At 35.8% G+C, this 20,088-nt stretch overlaps 1 protein-coding gene across 6 annotated transcripts in view; it reads right to left on the minus strand.

Annotated features, from left to right (window-relative positions):
* Positions 1-20,088, minus strand: part of phactr4b (phosphatase and actin regulator 4b) — a 57,485-nt gene that overhangs the window by 17,727 nt on the left and 19,670 nt on the right. For 3 of the 6 annotated variants that reach the window (XM_073846836.1, XM_073846835.1, XM_073846837.1), the window contains exons 4-5: positions 2,983-3,153; positions 2,474-2,554 (exon numbers count right to left, since the gene is read on the minus strand). In XM_073846836.1, the coding sequence (XP_073702937.1) occupies positions 2,474-2,554; positions 2,983-3,153 (252 nt within the window). Of the gene's footprint in view, positions 1-2,473; positions 2,555-2,982; positions 3,154-5,937; positions 6,569-15,864; positions 16,119-20,088 lie in introns of those variants that run through there. The other 3 variants (XM_073846838.1, XM_073846833.1, XM_073846834.1) reach the window with 2 other exon arrangements.

Here is a 20,088-nt window from a genome sequence, read left to right on the forward strand (position 1 = left end):
TCAACCACTTATATCCTAGTCTTGTATGATGTTTTGCAAACAAAGACAATGTTGTCTACAAAAAAAAGTATCTTTACTTTAAAAAAGAATCTTTCTTAAAAGAACTAAAAAACTATTGTTGAGAGAACTCAAAAGTCTTGCATCAAATTGCCTTATTTTTTACGTTTTCAACTATTTTTTTTTTCACAGGCATAAATTGAAATGTATTGTGAATATACACAAAAGAACACAGAACACGCACAGACAAAAATGACACGTTTCACCTCGAAGCACTATATTCATTGAACAAATATTTATGTTTCTCCAGAAGCAACAGCCCTGCAAAAATCCAAAAGGATTTGCATTTTTATTTCTACCGGGTTTGTGAAATCCTTTCAAATCGGGTTAGAGACTAACGTGGTTTGCTTCTGAAGTTCGACACGAGTCTGTAGCTCTGATTAGTTCTGAAGTACAGGTTGCGTCTCCTCACACATCTCTCAGAGGTTACACGAGCAGCTCTCAAATAAATAGGCCTCTAAAGCAGCCGGTTCACAGCGCATGACTTTCAAAGCTTTTTGCTGCAGGGCACAATTTGCTCCACTTTCTTGTCTTAAGAAAAACTGCATGTCATATCCTTCCCAAAATATGAAGAGTCAAAAAAAGCGATCAAATTTAAATTTCCACTCATCTGCCTCGAAAACTGCCGAATTTGTCTCAGCTCCCCTGACTGCTACCACATTATCAAGGACTGAGATGATATACAACCTCACTGAGCTGTCTGTCGTTCTCTGCTGGGAACAGAGATGATGCACTGAAATTAATGTATAGCACATGTATCAAAATAGCTTTGAGGCACAGAAATGTGATTCGGCAGTAATGTATGCCAAACATCTGTAAATGAGGGGGAAATCATTCCCAGTGTTTATTTTCCTTCTGAGGCCTCAGGTTTTTTTTTCTGTTGGTATGTCTAGTATCCTCAGACCACAATGACAGGAATGTAAGAAATACAGTGAGCTCAATCAAAAATTAAAAGAGTAAACCCCCTGCCTGACTGACACACGCAAAGACTCTTAAAACACAATGTTTATATTATCACTAATGTACTTAATATCTAACAAGTGTCCAACAGTTAGTCATTTACATTTCTCACAGGAGAATATTTGTCATTTTAATTATTTTCCAGAACCAATTTATTTTATTTTCCTTGCTAATTTCTTACTGTAGCCAGCATTTTATGTATCCAAAACAGACATAAGTGGATAAAATAAAAAAATTATTTTAGATAATACAGTGGTGGCCAAAATCATAAGAACACTAGTACTTTTACTAGCTAAAAAATGATTTTAAGTCAGTTATTTCTGTCTTTTGCTATAGTGTGTCAGAAGGAAATATCAGTTTACATTTCCAAATATTCATTTTGCCATTAATTGTAATAATTCAGTGTGATTTTTTGTCGGACAACAGCCAGTGCTCCACACAGAGGTCTGATCTCATCATCATCCAGTCTGTCTGGAATGACATGAAGAAACAGATCAAACTGAGACAGACTCAATCCAGAAGAACTGTGGCAACTTCTCCAAGATGCCTGCAAAGGTACCTAGAAAACTATACACAAGTGCACCTAGGTTGTTTTAATTTAGTTAATAGAAGTTAATTGGCAAAGAAAATCTATTCATGACATTATTTTTTACAGCATCCTCATTTTACAGCCTAAAACTTTTAACAGTACTGTAGCTTTGCAGGTAGGTTTCTTGAGGCATGTTGAAGACGTTGTCACAGTTCTTCTGGATTTAGTCTGTCTCAGTTTGTTCTGTTTCTTCATGTCATTCCAGACAGACTGGGTAATGATGAGATCAGATCTCTGTGTGGAGCACTGGCTGTTGTCAGACTCCTTGTGCAAACAAAAATCTCACTGGATTTTTGCAATTAATGACAAAATGAACGTTTGGATGTTTCCCTACACGCTACAGCAAAATAAAAAATAGAAATAACTGACTTAAAACCATTTCTTAGCTAGTGAAAATACTAGTATTCTAGTCATTATGATCACCACTGTATGTAATTGCATTATTTGACCAAAAATATAATGGGAAACATTATTGGTTTTGTTGGAAACAACAGGCATGTGTAAAATTGACATAATTCAATAAATACAAAATTGCTTTATGATTATTTTACACTCTGTTTCAATCATACTAGTTTTTAATAGTTGCAATAGTTAACATTTTTAAAGGTTCTGGGTGTGTAGAAAAAACAAAGAACATGAAAAGCATTATAAAAGCGACAAATCAGTTAATTAATACAATTTATTAAAATGTTTTATTAATAAAAATCAACCCCTGGGAGAAAAGTGCCCAAAGTTGAATAAACATCCATGTTCATTTTGTTTTTAGAAAATGAACACATCCCCAAACAAAAGTTTTGCCAGGTTTCGCTTCAGGGTACAAACGTCTTGGTACAAAATATGGTTAAGAAAGCATGACCTCTCTCCTACCATTGTCAGGAAGCTCCTTGAGTACTCCCTGCTCGATCAGTTCCTGTCTTGGCCTCCTCATCGACATCTTTCTTTCCAGAACTGTGGAGAGAACAAAAACACACTATATATAAAAGATAAACTCACAATGATATATGGGTATCGGTTATATGGATATGGTTTTGAAAGGCCTTGGATAATAAACACATTCAGAGTTTATGGATTCAGGTTAATTTTGAATCTGAATAATATAATTTGAATTGCTAGATAACAATAACAAAGCAATATAAAGACAACTGTGTTAAGTACTGTATTGGGTCAAGTCCCTAAGTAAAACCACTTGACAACCACTGGGCAAAAGTACTTTGATATCATCTCATTGTTCAAAACATCTGAGAAAACATCATTCATATCAGCAAAGGAAAGAAAACATTTACAAACATTCGGGTGTGATTTATGAAAAAAAAAAAAAGTCAGGGAAAGGAAAGCTATTTTTCCAACACAAACATGAAGAGAAAAGAACAAAGGACCTTCTGAAGTTTCCTTAAACTTCTCACTGCTTTTCTTCTTCCTCCACTTCCAGGGTTTGAAGATTTTACCCAGGGTAGAGAACTTGCCCTTGCGCTTGGGAGGAGGGGTGCCGTCCCCTGCCGTGCCCCCTTCGCTCCCCGTGGTGCTGTGCTGGTGATCACCTTCATCATCTGGAGAAGAGACAGAGAATTAGTCCTCTTACTGACCCGTCAAAACACAGGGCATATCAATAGCTCCAAAAAGCCGCGTGTCAGATAGTTTACGTAACTCAAACTCTGAGTGTTTACTTAAGCATTATCTATAGCGTGCCACATCAGGATGAATTATAATACAGTGCCATCATACAAACACGACAAACATACTGTCCCATTTATGCAGCTGCGTACTGTGCACTGACTTGGATCCAAAGACGCCCTCATGCACAAAATACTTGATACCACAACCCTTCTCCAACCTCAATATCAAAACATACTAAACTGCTGAGCCTGCTTAGAGTCACTATTGTTTTAGACCCCAACCCAGTGTTTTCTGGCGGCTCTCGTGAGAAGACGAGCGGATCCCCATTGCGGACCTCAATCGCATCTCAGCATGGTGAGCTGGCCAGAGGCCACTGCTTCCCCATGTTACACACTCACATTCCTCTCAGGTCCAGCACTGCCAAGTGACTCACAATCTCACATCTTTGGACCATTCAAGTGGGTGCTGAAGGTGGCTTTGAACTTTCCATTTGATGGGGCTGGCCCTACTCTCTTTTATACACTGATGGGGATAGTTCATAAAGTTAAAGTTAAAGGGATAGTTCACCCAAAAATGAAAACTGAGTCATTAATTACTCACCCTCATGTGGTAAACCTGTAAGACCTTCGTTCATCATTGGAACACAAATGAAGATATTTTTGATAAAACCTGAGGGCTTTCTGACCCTGATAGACAGCAACACAACTGACATGTTCAAGGCCCAAAAAGGTAGTAAGGACATCGCTAAAACAGTCCATGTCACATCAGTGGTTCAACCGTAATTTTATGAAGCCACGAAACTAATTTGTGTGCAAAGAAAGCAAAAATAATGACTTTATTTAACAATTTCTTATCTAACATGTCAGTCTTCACGAAAGTACCCCACATTACAGATTTGGAATGACATGAGGCTTAGTAATAATGACAGAATTTTCATTTTTAGGTAAACTATCCATTTTAAAGTCCAATATTTTGCTATTTGGAAAATATTGGCCTATAAAAGAGCCTGTTGCCTGTATAGCTGTGTCAGTTATAAAACATTGTCTGTATTAAAAAATACTGAAATCAATTTCAAGTCAATTTTTAATAAAAGAATACTACTCAAGATAAGGATGCATTTGATTGATCAAAAGTGTCAGTAAAGTGTTCTCTTGATTAGTAAAGAGCCATGAAATACTGACACAATCAGCATATAATAATTTCTGAAGGATCATGAAGGAGAAGAATAAGAAGCGCACAATATTACTATTTTCACTGTATTTTCACTTAACTATACAGCTGAGGTCAAAAGTTTACATATACCCTGCAGAATCTGCAAAATGTTAATTATTCTACCGAATTAGAGGGATTACACAAAATGCATGTTATTTTTATTTAGTACTGACTCACATAAAAAGAAGTTTACATATAGTCCACAAGAAAAAATAATAGTTGAATTTATAAAAAATTACCCTGTTCAAAAGTTTACATACGCTTGTGTCCTCAACAGTTAAACTGCCAGCTGTTTTTTACTTTGTTTAAATTTGTACGGTCATTCAGAAGTTACAGAAGATACTTACATGTTTCCCAAAAGACAAAATAAGTTAAATTTACCCTGATCTTCAAATTCAATTCAAATGTTTTAGTTCTTCTGGAGCATTAGTGAGTGTTTGAACCTTCTGTAATAGTTGCCCACAGTTGTCCTCTTTAAGATTTTGAGATCCATCTTTTCACACTTTCACACTGTGGGCCCTGGTGAAAAAACAGCTAAAACCAGCCTAGGCTGGTTGGCTGGTTTTAGCTGGTCAACCAGCCGGGGTTTAACTGGTCATAGCTGGTCGGTAGACTGGTTTTAAAGGGGTTTTGGCCACTGGGAAACCACCAGCTAAAACCAGCCTGGAAGACCAGCATAAACCAGCTAAGACCAGCCAACCAGCCTAGGCGGGTTTAAGCCTAGCCTGTTTTTTTTTTTTCAGCAGGGGAAAAGGGTTCAAATTCAAACACACACACACAAAAAAAGGGACCTGAAGGATTTTTCTGAAGAGCAGCAGCAGTTTAACTGTGAGGACAAACAAGGAACTTAACAACTATCACTAAACAAACAAACAACAACAAAAACAGCTGTGGATCATTCAGGTAACAACACAGTATTACCAATCAAGCATATGTAAACTTTTGAACAGGGTCATTTTTATAAATTCAACTATTATTTTCTCTTGTGGACTATATGTAAATGTCTTAAGTGAAATATGATGAAACAAAAACCCTCAAAGAAAAAAACTATAATGAAACCCAAAATTATTTTATAGAAACCAGTCACTTTAATCAATTCATTAGGTGGTTGTAAGATGCCTATAACTATCATGATCGATCAACAGAATGTCAAATTTAGTAACCCTTCTTTTGTAAAGGGCTTTACTGTAGTTTTTGGCACATTCAAATATTTGCTAGATCACTACCTTTATAGTACTTAATACTTCTCACTTAAAATGGAAGGCGTTTTAACATAAAGCCAAGTAAACACAGGATGTCCTGTGAGACCTATGCTGTGCATAAAATAAGTAAATATAAGCAATCAACACCTGCAACCCACAAATTAGAGCAGAGAATGCAAAACAGACTTCATAAAGACTCATGAAGCTCCAAAACAGGTCCAAATTGCTTCTTAATTAGCCTATTTAAATACTAATATGGTGACCCCCATTACTACATGTTAGTATGTGGATGCATCAGTCTACCTGGACTCCAGCTGCCATAGCAACTTGTTTGAAAGCAGCAAGCCATAAAAGCGTCCACTTCCTTTCCTGTTTGGCGTCTCCAAATCAAGAAGAATATGAAGGAAAATGTTGTAGTAGGAGTACAAATGGAAAAGCTGTAGTCCTAAAGCACAATAAGATCTAAAAGACCATATATCCAACAGTTCAGATGGAAGACTGTCTGAGTCTGAGGAACAGGCACTGTCACAACTCCAAAAGTGTGAGGACTTCCAGTTCCTCGAGTACATAAGAAGTGTAAAAGCCAGAATGTCTCACAAAAGGAAACACAAAAAGGATCTGCTCCAGTAGACAGCTAGGAAACAACCACAGTCGACCACAAATCCATGATCCACAAATCCATGATCCATGAGCCTTTCGGAAAGACAATCAGTGAATGACGCACATCCACTGAGTTCGGTAAGAAAACAGACCAATGTGTTACGCAGATACCATCCAGCTGCATTAAACTCGAGCGTAAGCAGCCTGAGTCAAGATATTAGCCCTTAATGGATCAGACATCACTAATAGAGGCGAGATAAGTGAACTAGTAGGAAACAGATCCGGAAGACAGGGCTCCAAATGATATGCCGCGGAGCTAAAGATGTCACTTAGAGTGCCGGGAGTGAGGTGTTTAAAGAACGAAAGGCTGTGCGTTAATGGAAGGGAGAGATTCAGATTGCCTTGGAAAACAGAGGGGGGCGAGGCCTGGGAAACAGAGGGAGGAAACGGCACTCCACCCTGATCCTGAAACAGGGGAGAGAGAGGGGGGAAGAGAGTAAGAGGTGAAGAGAACCAAAAACGACCCCCTCCTATGGTCCACCACAGCGTGAAACGGGAAAACAGACAACGGCAGATAAAACAAACATAACTGCACATCAATAAACGTATGTTGGGTCCATGCTGAACAGATGTGGTTTTATTTTAACTTAATTTTATCTGACAGACTAACAGACCGCTGACAATGCCTTCAGGGCACTGCATTAATATTTTTATTTAGACTGCCTTTTAAAAGTTAGCTGGTGGCTGGTAATATTTAGTCTCTTACAAAGCATGAGGGCTGCATTTATTTTTACTACAAAAATGTAGTAAAAACAGTATTATTGTGAAATAACAGTACAGTTTCAAAAGAATTGCTCTTGCATACATTTTACTATTAGTTCACTCCTGTGATAGCAAAGTCGAATTATTTATTTGTTTTATTGCTGATTAGTTTTGTGGGACACAATATTTTGATTCACTTTTTAGGATTCTCAAAATAAAATAAATAAAATAAAATAAAATAAAATAGAAATGAAATAAAATAAAAAAAGAAACTGAAATAATAAAATAAATTAAATAGAAAAGACAAAAGAAAATAAACCGAAATTAAATAAAAGAAAGAACAATCACGTAATATTAACCAAAAGAAAATAAAATAAAAAATAAAATGAAATAAATATAAAATAAATACTAAAATAAAAATAAAATAAAATTATATAATAAAAAGTAAAAAAAAAAAAAAATAATAAAATAAATAAATAAAAAAAATATATAATAAATAAAATGAAAAAAGTAAAATAAAATAAACAATAAAATAACATGAAATAAAATAAAAATACATACAGTCGTGGCCAAAAGTTTTGAGAATTACATAAATATTGGAAATTGGAAAAGTTGCTGCTTAAGTTTTTATAATAGCAATTTGCATATACTCCAGAATGTTATGAAGAGTGATCAGATGAATTGCATAGTACTTCTTTGCCATGAAAATTAACTTAAAAAAAAAAAAAAACTTTCCACTGCATTTCATTGCTGTCATTAAAGGACCTGCTGAGATCATTTCAGTAATCGTCTTGTTAACTCAGGTGAGAATGTTGACGAGCACAAGGCTGGAGATCATTATGTCAGGCTGATTGGGTTAGAATGGCAGACTTGACATGTTAAAAGGAGGGTGATGCTTGAAATCATTGTTCTTCCATTGTTAACCAAGGTGACCTGCAAAGAAACACGTGCAGCCATCATTGCGTTGCATAAAAATGGCTTCACAGGCAAGGATATTGTGGATACTAAGATTGCACCTAAATCAACAATTTATAGGATCATCAAGAACTTCAAGGAAAGAGGTTCAATTCTTGTTAAGAAGGCTTCAGGGCGTCCAAGAAAGTCCAGCAAGCGCCAGGATCGTCTCCTAAAGAGGATTCAGCTGCGGGATCGGAGTGCCACCAGTGCAGAGCTTGCTCAGGAATGGCAGCAGGCAGGTGTGAGCGCATCTGCACGCACAGTGAGGCCAAGACTTTTGGAAGATGGCCTGGTGTCAAGAAGGGCAGCAAAGAAGCCACTTCTCTCCAAAAAAAAAACATCAGGGACAGATTGATCTTCTGCAAAAAGTATGGCGAATGGACTGCTGAGGACTGGGGCAAAGTCATATTCTCCGATGAAGCCTCTTTCCGATTGTTTGGGGCATCTGGAAAAAGGCTTGTCCGGAGAAGAAAAGGTGAGCGCTACCATCAGTCCTGTGTCATGCCAACAGTAAAGCATCCTGAGACCATTCATGTGTGGGGTTGCTTCTCATCCAACGGAGTCGGCTCACTCACAATTTTGCCCAAAAACACAGCCATGAATAAAGAATGGTACCAAAACACCCTCCAACAGCAACTTCTTCCAACAATCCAACAACAGTTTGGTGAAGAACAATGCATTTTCCAGCATGATGGAGCACCGTGCCATAAGGCAAAAGTGATAACTAAGTGGCTCGGGGACCAAAACGTTGACATTGTGGGTCCATGGTCTGGAAACTCCTCAGATCTTAATCCCATTGAGAACTTGTGGTCAATCCTCAAGAGGCGGGTGGACAAACAAAAACCCACTAATTCTGACAAACTCCAAGAAGTGATTATGAAAGAATGGGTTGCTATCAGTCAGGATTTGGCCCAGAAGTTGATTGAGAGCATGCCCAGTCGAATTGCAGAGGTCCTGAAAAAGAAGGGCCAACACTGCAAATACTGACTCTTTGCATAAATGTCATGTAATTGTCGATAAAAGCCTTTGAAACGTATGAAGTGCTTGTAATTATATTTCAGTACATCACAGAAACAACTGAAACAAAGATCTAAAAGCAGTTTAGCAGCAAACTTTGTGAAAACTAATATTTGTGTCATTCTCAAAACTTTTAGCCACGACTGTACAATAAACAAAATAAACAATAAAATTAAAAATGAAATAAAAAAATGAAAAAATGAAATAAACAATTAAAAAATACAATACAAATATACACAATAAATAAAAATAATATATAAAATAAACAAATTAAATTAAACTAAATTAAATTGAATTAAATTAACAATAAAATAAGCAATAAAATAAAAATACAATAAACAAAATTAAATGGAAAAACTTTAAAAAAATGAAAAGACAAATCAAAATGAAATAAAACATTAAAAATAAACAACAAAATATACTAAACAAAATACACTAAACAAGATAAAATGAAAAAAAGAAAATGAACAAAATAAAATGAAATAAATTCAATAAAAAAGGAAACAAAATAAACAATACAAAATTTACATAAAATAAACAATACAAAAAATATAACAATAAACAAAATACAAATTCAATATAGTAATAAAATAAAATAATAAAATTAAATTAAAAATAAAATAAAAAAGCAATAAAATAAAAATAAAGAATAAAATAAAAAACAAAAAAATGAAATTAAAAATAAAACAACCAACAAAATACAATAAACAAAATAAAATAAGAAAATAAACTAAATCAACAATAAAATAAAATAAACAAAAAAATATACGAAATAAAATAAAATAAACAATTAAAAATATATAAAATAAAGAAAATAAACCATTACAAATATATATAAACCAATAAAATAAAGCATCACAACACTGAAAAAGACAACAAGAAATATGGGAAATTATTCATTTTGTAAGAAACAGGTGTTATAATCTTGCACTCTGCTAAAATCTAAAAACAGGTCCTGCGAAAATGTATTGAGGTAAGAATCGTTGCATGAGGTAGCTGCCAATAGCAGCCCAATAACACACCAAATAAAGCCAAATCTGGACACACTCCAGTTCTTCCCACAGAATGATCCCAGTACTTTCGAAAGACGTTCAACTGTTTCTCAAAGGATGTGGCACTGACTGCTTCATCCACTATAATGAATTCGGCTTTCCCTCTATTGGCCCAGTGATTTGAAGCACCTCTCAGCTACATTACCTAACCAGACTGAAACAATCAAGCACTTAAGCAGAACAGCACGAACTCAAAACCATTTTATACGGCCCCAGCACATTACCTCAAAACAGAATCCAATTGTCTTCCAAAGAGCGTCTCACACTGTTTTTACAAAGTCCCCTGCATTCTGTTACATTGTTTTAACACATCTTATGTATTAACCGATCCTTATGACAAATTAGTTGACTTTCAAGTAACCCTACCAACCAACTAGTCGACTTTAAATATATTCCCAAGCATGAGTAAATGTGTGCATTTGTATATGGAACTCCATAGCCAGAGGCTTGAGGTGTATGCTAAGCAGATGAGAGGAGGAGGTGTGTAGAGAGTTGTGTTGTCGAAAATAAGGCCGGCATTCAGCCTGGAGCAGCTTGTTTCATTATGTAACAGTCTGTCTCCGCAGGGAGAAACCATGAAGAGTCAATCACTGCCCTGCCGCTACACACCACCCCCTTATGCATTGCTGTATTATGCACAAATAACTACAGTCTCTCACTCCAGACAGCCTTGATTGTTCTGACTTATTTAACATATAGTTCTTAAATCAGCACTTCGAATGATCAAAAAAAAAGCTTATTAGGAAAATCATACACCAAATCGGCGGCTTGTATCACTAGTTGACATATTGAATGTGAGAATATCAGATGTGATTCTTAAGGGGCTTTTACATAAGATGTACTCTTGCGATCACAAACAGAGCAAACTAATTCAAGAACACAAACGCAGCTCACCAAAGAAGCAGAATGCATGAGTTGTAAAAAGCTGAACTATTTTTAACTTGAAACGACATATTAAACATAACACTGGAGTCGAGATGCTTAAAATACCACGAGACATAATGCAATGGCCAAAGACGACTAACTAACTATGTATGGCTGTAGTAGTGTTGTGTTATAGAGCATGAACAGAAAATACTAGCGCTGGGCAATTAATAATCGCGATTAATCGCATCAAAAATAAAAGGTTTTGTTGATATAATATAGGCGTGTGTACTGTGTATATTCATTACGTATATATAAATACACTGACATACAGCATATATTTTGAAAATATTTACATGTATATGTTTATATTAATATAATTTATATTATATATAAATATATTTAATATATAAACAACATTTTTCTTAAATATATACATGAATGTATGTGTATTCGTATAATTACATAAATTATGTGTGTGTGCTGGTTATATTTATTATGTACACAAATGTTATTTTGGATGTGATTAATCATGATTAATTGCAACTAATCATTGCCCAGCACTAGAAAATACCAAACTTTTCAAAAGGTTTTCCTGTTCAACAGCTAATAAATAACCTGAATTATACATTTAAGAATTTATATTATATATATATATATATATATATATATATATATATATATATATATATATATATATATTTATATATTTATATATAAAAATATTACAATATTTAAAATACACTGCGGTACAATTAGATTAATGTTTTTAACAGTTTTTTATGCTCATTTAGGCGGCATTTATTTGATCAAAAATCCAGAAAAAAAAAAAAAAAAAAAAGTAATATTGTGAAATATTATTTCTATGTAAAATAACTGTTTTCTATGTGAATGCATTTTTAAACCGTAATTTATTCCTGTGATGCAAAGCTGAATTTTCAGCATCATTACTACAGCCTTCAATAATCCTTCAGAAATCATTCTAATGTGTGGATTTATTATCAATGTTGAAAACAGTTGTTCTGCTTAATATTTAGCTGGAACCTGTGGTACTTTTTTCAGGATTATAAAAAAAAAAAAAAGGTAAAAAGAACAGCATTCATTAAAAATAGATATATTTTGTAACAATACAAACAAAATATATAAAGTGAGAGCAAAGACTTTTTTTTGAGTCAGACATTTTTTGAAAAGATTTATATTTTGAATAAATGCGATTCTTTTTAACTTTTCATCAAAGAATCCTGAAAAAAGTATTGTTTGCCGTTTTCAACATTGATAATAAATCATTTGACATTGAAGACTGGAGTAATGATGCTGACAATTCAGCTTTTTATCACAGGAATAAATTATATTTTAAAATATATTAAAATAAAAAAAACACTTTTAAATTGCAATAATATTTCACAATATTACTGTTTTTTCTGTAATTTTAAATCAAAAACACAGCCTTGATGAGCAGAAAATACTTAAATTTTTTTTTTAAATCTTACTGATCCCCAACTTTTGATTGGCAGTGAATATATACTGCATATATTACTTACTATTATATACTTTTAATAAATACCTTTAAAATACTACATAATAATATAAAATTTAAATTATTTGTTGTTGGATAACATTGTGACATCTCTATTTCGACCTGTTTTTGTTCGAGGTCGAGCTCCAATTGGACACGCTGTATGGATAAAAAGTTTCAGACGCTTCCAGCGAATTGACATTTTGCCGCAAGGAGAAACCACTGCAAACAAATACAAAGTCGAGTGGAATCCACTGAGAGAACAAAGACGCCTGTATTGTGACATGAAACCTAGCCGTGCTGTTTGGCTGAGGAACAGTAAAGACTTGATAGCTTCCTCTGTGCAGTAACTGAATGTCAGCTGCGCTTTGTCTCCTTGTTTGTCATCACTATCGGTGGCGTCTCACACCCTGCACTGGGGGAAACGGTACAAAGATCATCAGGCTTCAAGCTTTTTTCCACAAACAGACAAAGGCTGACAGCTGAAGAACGGCTGTAAAGCAAGATACATGGCATTTTGACACCAGCTCAATAGCACTTAATCAAAGCATAGAAGATAGTAAACAAAAACATGGATGCAACAGTTTGTGTTTCAACCATGTTTTCAAAGTTTTTCCTCACCAAAAATTCGTATCGAAAAGAAACAATATAGGATTTATATCACTGAGAAGAACAAAGAATAACCACCAGATGACAGTCAGCTCAGTTCATAATCACAGCTGACAAAATGGTACAACTCCTGTGACTTCACACACAATGATGTCATGTCGGTTCAGTAATGAGGACCAAAAAAGACAGAATGCTGAAGAATTTCTGCACAGATACTCAAAGGCCCCCACCGCCTTCCCGCTCGTCTCCATGTCTGGTTTCCTTCCACTCACAGTTGAGACCCACTGCTGAGTCATAACCAGTTCCTGCTGTGCTGAAGTCAAGCTGAGGTAATGCTTGCTGAGATTAATGCTTCTAAAACCACACCGTTTATTGCCTACATTGACATCTGCTTTCTAAGAGAGTTTCTTAACTGCCTTGGAACCGTTCAGTAGAGTTTGCCATTAGCATGTTGTTGTGTTAATGAGCATAAAAGACTTCTTTAAAAAACATTAAATCTTACTGAGCACAAACTTCTACTTAAGTTGGCTGTTAACCATTGTAATCAGACTACAACCGTTTTTATGAACTGGTTTAATGAATTTTAAAGGTACATTATGTAATTTTCACCACTAGAGAGCGCATATTCAAAACAAACAAGGAACAAAGGCATAGTTTGATGATGCCATGATTGAGTGTGGAATCATAGGAGTTGTCATCTTCATCCCCACTGCCGATGCAATCCGACGGGGCTTGGCAAGAAATCATATTCACGGATGAGCTAACATACTGAAGTTTTATTAACGTCACTATAGTATGAAGCAGGGTGAAAAAAACGTGGAAGCCATGGGGTAAAACAGAACTGTTTTATCATACTAGATACATCTGAGTGTGATAAAAGTTCTGTTATAATTATAATGTGTGTTCATTACCTGTCTAATAAAACGCAAAACAAAAAGCGTCCTTAGTGTATCCATGTTTTCTACAAAATAAAACCGGAAATCGCAGATGTTTGACGTCACTGGCATCTACCTAAATTCACTACTTAAATTCTTATTTCTCTGGATTTCTCTAAACATTCTTGGAAACATTTGGGAGCAATGCAAGCATACAAGTCAGCAAAACATAACTATTCTAGTTAGGGCTGCACAATAAATTGCATTCGATTGTCACGCGCATCTCGTCAGTAAAGCCGGTTCTGTGATTAGTAGTAAATCTCTCTCGCGTGCAATATTGCTTTCAAAATCTAATGCGATTAATCTGCGATTTATCGTACAGCCCTAATTCTAGAGTTTTTTCTGATATTTTATTTTTAAAAATCGTACATATTGTGCTTTTAATGAACAAATAAAAAAAATCAATGATTTGTACATAAATTGGACATCGCTTTCTGTCATTTTTGTAAGCTTCACAGCCCCAATTCTAATTTTTTTTAGGTTAACTTACTTTCATTAACAGTACGCATTTCAACTCTCCTGTTTTCACTTTTTGTTTTATATCTACTTCACAAACCTCAAAGAACACATTATAGTGGAATGTCATTATGCAAACAACAAATAAAATATATTAATTCATACAATAAAAAAATATGGTCAAGCAGTACAAAGTTATGAAAGCCTGTTTCCGTCACTGAATAAAAATTGCGACTTCACAATTTAGACTTTTTTTTCCTCAGGATTGCATGATACAAACTCGCAATTCTGACTTTTTTGCCTCAGAATTGTGAGATATAAATTTGCAATTTCAAGAAAAGGTCAATAAATGCAAGTCAGTATCTTGCAATTCTGACTTCACGCAATTCTAAATCGAGATGAGAAATGAGATATAAACTCTAAGTTATAAAGTCCAAATTTGAGGAGACAAAGAAAGGTGATTTGTTCTCAGTAACTCGCAGTTTCGTGTTATAAAGTCAGAATTGTGAGATAAATGCGAGTTTGTACAGTTGAGGTCAAAAGTTTACATCCCCCTTTCAGAATCTGCAAAATGTTAATTATTTTACCAAAATAAGAGGGAAACTTTTTAAATTTGAAGATCAGAGTAAATTTAACTTATTTTGTCTTCTGGGAAACATGTAACTATCTTCTGTAGCCTCTGAAGGGCAGTACTAAATGTAGATATATGATATTTAGGCAAAATAGGAAAAATTTACACATCTCCATTCTGTTCAAATGTTTTCAACCCCCGGCTCTTTATGTTTTGTTTTTCCTTCTGGAGCATCAGTGAGCATTTGAACCTTCTGTAAGAGTCCCTCAGTTGTCCTCAATGTGAAAAGATGGATCTCAAATTCATAGAGTCACTGTTGGAAAGGTTCAAATACACAAAAATGCTGGAAAACCAAAAGAATTTGTGAGACCTGAAGGATTTTTCTGAAGAACAGCAGGCAGTTTAACTGTTTTAACTTAAGTCAGAACTAAATAAACAATAACATGCATTTTGCATGACTCCTTATTTTGGTAAAATAATTAACATTTTGCAGATTCTGAAAGGGGGATGTAAACTTTTGACTTCAACTGTATGTCGCAATAATGACTTTATATCTTGCAATTCAGATTTTTTAACGGAATTCTGAATTCAGAAAGTCAGTTTGCATTTAGCAATTCTGACTTTTCTATATGAGATATAAACTGACTTATAAAGGTGAATTTTAATGGGGATAGAGGTGGTTGCTTTTTTCTTAGAATTGCAAGTTCATCTCACAATTCTGCAGTGCATTTTGGGACTGCACTTTACAAAAAGGACCGCATACATGCGATGCTGCAGCATGATAAATTTGCTAAATTTCCAAGTCTTTTGAAACTACCTTCATGCCTCAAGTGTGCCTGCAAAGCTTTAAAGAGTTAAAACGCTACATCCATATGCTTTTTCTTGACTCACCCAAGTGTGCGCGAGAATTTTGAGGTTCAGTCTCTAGAGGGAACGTCTGTCCCATGCTCCAGCCCCCAAAGGGCCTCCGTTTGTAGCTCCTGCCCAGGTGCACCCCAGTGGACAGCAACAGCAATTCAGTTTCCCCAAAACCTTCTGCTTTTCCTTTACGCTTCAAAGGACCCCGTTCCTGTCACCTATCGTCGATCTCATGCTTCCTTCTACCTTCCAAGCCAATGTTCCCAAACTCCTCTCAGTCCCTCTTCTTTGAGTGGATCTCATGCCAACTGCCTTTCTTTTTTCCTTCACTCCTCCTTCTGCAACTCTCTCCACCCCCCCTCCCTCTCTCACTAGGGACCCTCCCTCCATACCACTTTCTCTCCCTCCACTTTATAAACGAGCTTGCAAAGCAGATCAGCATAGACGCCGACGGATGCCTATCATTCCTTAAAGCAGAGGTCAAAGTGCACAGTTTGTGTGTGTGTGTGCGCTTGCGTATGACTTCTAATGAAAAGCTAAGAAAAAAAAAAGAGCAAGGAATTAAAGGGAAGTTCTGCCAACGGAGGGAGAGATGGTATCAGCCGGGCGGACATTTGACTTTGTGGTTATGGAGAACATAAAAGCAAGAGGAACTGATCATCAAAAAACATCTACAAACAGGCTGTGTTAGTGAATATTTTAAATGAGATGTGACATTTCCCTGACATTAAAAAGAACATATTGACGACCTTCAAATATAATGTGCTCTTTGAGGTTCATGAAGTAGATATAAGATAAAACATGTACAAATATTGCTGACAGTATTCATCTGAGAAAAAAAAAAAAAATCCATCATTATGTCAACCTGAACCTTCTGCATAACACTGATAGAGCATATCCTGATGACTAAATCTCATCTCTAATTGAGATTTGAGGTAAAAAATAAATAAAAAAGGTCAAATCTGTGAACAAATTCATTGATCCAGTTGTAAAAACAGTTGATTTGTACTGATCCAGTTTTCAAGCTCAATTTAACTCAATGGTCTGATTACAACCATTAACAACCCATTAGAAGAGACGATTATTAGTAAATTATTCAGCAGGCTGAGAGGTGTTTGGTATTCTAATGATATTGGAACTCCAACCGTTTCACTGTTTGTATCACTCCGCTTGTGGTATTTCTCACAGCGAGTGTCATGGTGGACACCCAAATCCACTATAACTTTATAAATAATACTATTTTGTGTCACGCAATGTAGTTTTAAGAGTTTTTTAGGTGAGAATGTACTTGTTCAGACTTTGAATAGGATTTTTGTTTGTCTATTTGAAAATTTGCGTCTATGTTTTCAGCACTCATTAACCCGCCCAGAGCAGCCTCACCTCAGCCAGTTCTCTGATGGCTCTGATGTCTCTATAGTTGTTAAAGGAACCGTATGTATGATTGTGGCCAAAGCTGGTACTGCAATCACTTTCAAAATACTGTAGAACGATGTATCCCCTCCCCCTCCCCCCTGACTCGAGGTTGCCAGCTAAGCTGCAGGATCCAGCAGGAACGTAGGCTGCTACAATTAGCTTCCAATGGCAAGTGACGAGTCCTACACGGTAATTTTTGTTTCTTCTGTTAATTATGTTTATGCTTCACGAGAGATGTTTTGGGAAGTAATTATGTATCGCAAAAATTTAATGGCGATTAACCAAATATTTCGTAAAGATGTACTGTAATACCACATTTCAGTCGGAACATAGATTGTTTTCATACCCTGCTAGTGGTGCGATATAAAGCTTTTTATGAACGCATTTAGCACGGGCGACCGTGGAAAATCCACTGTGTACGGAAGCAAAGTTAGCCAAACATAGATGAATCTTACCTGTCCAGGAGAAAATTAGCAACATTGGCGTCTGTCTTCAAATTTTTCTCCATCTTTCAAAGGCATCTCCTATACAAATCCATGTTTTATTTCGGACTTTGTCACTATGTATTTCAGATTCATAAAGAGGCTTTTAGGTTTCGTAACGTTATACATGTTTTATCCGACACGTTCGTAGCTGCAGCTGTAACTAGAGCAGAGCTGGCAACCCGGATGACGAAACTCTACCGACTTTGTTATTAGTAGATAGCTGTAGGGTGGCGCCTCAGACCAAAACACAAAATGACAACAATAACATCAGTTGTGGGCTGCAATTTTCACTTTTAAATACAATATCCTGACAATATCAAAGTATTTGAAATGAACATGATTTCTTAATGTCTAGTGACATGTCAGGGCCATTTTATGATTAGTCTCGCGTGGCCAGACCTTCAGACTGACGGCTGAAGGTCTGGAATTCATGTCAGCTTTCATCGGCCAAAGGCCCGCCTATAAGACCGTTTGATCGATATGTCAAACAACCAATCACAGTTTGTTTCATTCAGCGTCACGTTTCTGTGCGTAGAAATGCTCCCACAACAACAGACTGGCATGCAACAAGTCAGTCATTGAAATAACCAGCATTGAAACATAACGAAGTAGAACGAAGCGAACGTCGCAAATGTGTATAACAACAATGGCGTCTGCATAAGCACATTTTAGCAAAATGCAGAGTAAACCAGTCTGCGCTTTGTTTTCCCGGCGGACCGAAAATAAACGCGACACTCGCGTCTCCCGGAAATCCGGTCAAATTCAACTAATCAGATGACGACTTCGACATTCCTGAAGTGTTTCCAGTTAAGTGTACCATATGCATCAGACGTTTAGCCAACGTTCCGTGGGCGTGACGTCTGAGGCTGAGACCATTTTATGATTAACTGAAATAAATTTAACATACGGTTCCTTTGAATATCAGATATAATTTGTTTTGGGTAAATCTAACGGGCAGTCTTTTGTCTCATTAATCTATTTGTTCTAGAGCAAATAGTTTTGCTTGAGGGCTAGTGTAAACTTTAGAAACTACTTTTATGATAAATTTGTGTCCTTTGTGAAGCTCAAAACTCCAGCCCCAATTAACTGAAACTGCACAGGAGCAAGCCTTCAATGTTTATCTTTCCGTTTTTCACAAGAGAAAGAAAGTCAGACAAGTTTGGAATGACATGAGGGTGAGTAAACAATTTATTTTTGGGTGAAATGTCCTTAGGACTTACACTGAATATAGGTCTTTGCCCTAAACAAGCTTTCTGTTTTACTCAAGCATTCAATCTATTAGTATACACTCAGTTATAAGCGAATCTGGACTCCTGTTCTCTGCACTTTACCAAATCTTCATCCACAGGAATTCCAAGAATGCAATTTTATCCAGCAGAGTACATTAGCAGAGAACGGGAATGTGGAAGTGTGTAGCTGTGTAACTTGACTACAGCAGATCGCACTCCTAATCCCATTTCCTACAGCCTGACACAACTTCTCATTCAGCAGCATATAACAAAGCAATTCTGTAACAAACCGTGGCATGAATTACATTGAAGTGTATATAAAAGCTTCCTTTAGATGGGGAAACATCAGTCATGGACCAGATCCTTCCTGTAATCAACAATGCTCCAGATCTTTGGTCACCATCCATGACCATGTGTAATCATACAGCTGCACAAGACGTGTTCTTGTGTTCTAAAGCAGCTAGATGAAGTACAAATGATAATGACACAACTTTAATTCACTATATTTCATCAAATTTCCTGTTACATCTTAAAGTTAAAAAAAGTTCAAGTGTACACTTTCATTAGTGCACTAATAAATAACAGCAATAAATTGCTGCCGGTGTATATTCGGGTGACTTCACCCACAGTTAAATGGAAAGTAATTCACGCTTCTATAATTAAATGACTGACGATTTTACATTTATTAGACATATATGTTTAGGAAAACTCTTATCAGTATCCAAGCTCTCTCAACATTTATTAGAACAGTTTTTATTTGTTCTCTTGCCAGCCATGTTTAATAATTCACAGACTAAGGATTAGTCTCCAAGATGAAATATTTAAAACTTCAACTGTGGATTGAATAAAAACAGCAGCACCCCGGATATTTTTTGTTGTTGTTTTGTTTACAGCACAGCGTGGTTCACTTAAAGAGCAGGTCATATGGGTTTTCGAAAAATATATTTTTTTTGCAGTTTGTAATGTAGCTATTCTTCAGGTGTAAACAGTCTTTGTTGTATTTTTAATCGTTTGTTGTATACTCGTCATTTTACAGAGGACTGTTTCTCTAATGTTGGTGAGTTCAACACTGGATTTAGTAAAAGCTTGTCCATGAAAGATACAACCGTACCTTCTTTATTTGGACCAAC

The sequence above is a fragment of the Garra rufa genome, chromosome 9 (assembly GCF_049309525.1).
Source record: "Garra rufa chromosome 9, GarRuf1.0, whole genome shotgun sequence".
Lineage (NCBI taxonomy): Eukaryota > Metazoa > Chordata > Actinopteri > Cypriniformes > Cyprinidae > Garra > Garra rufa.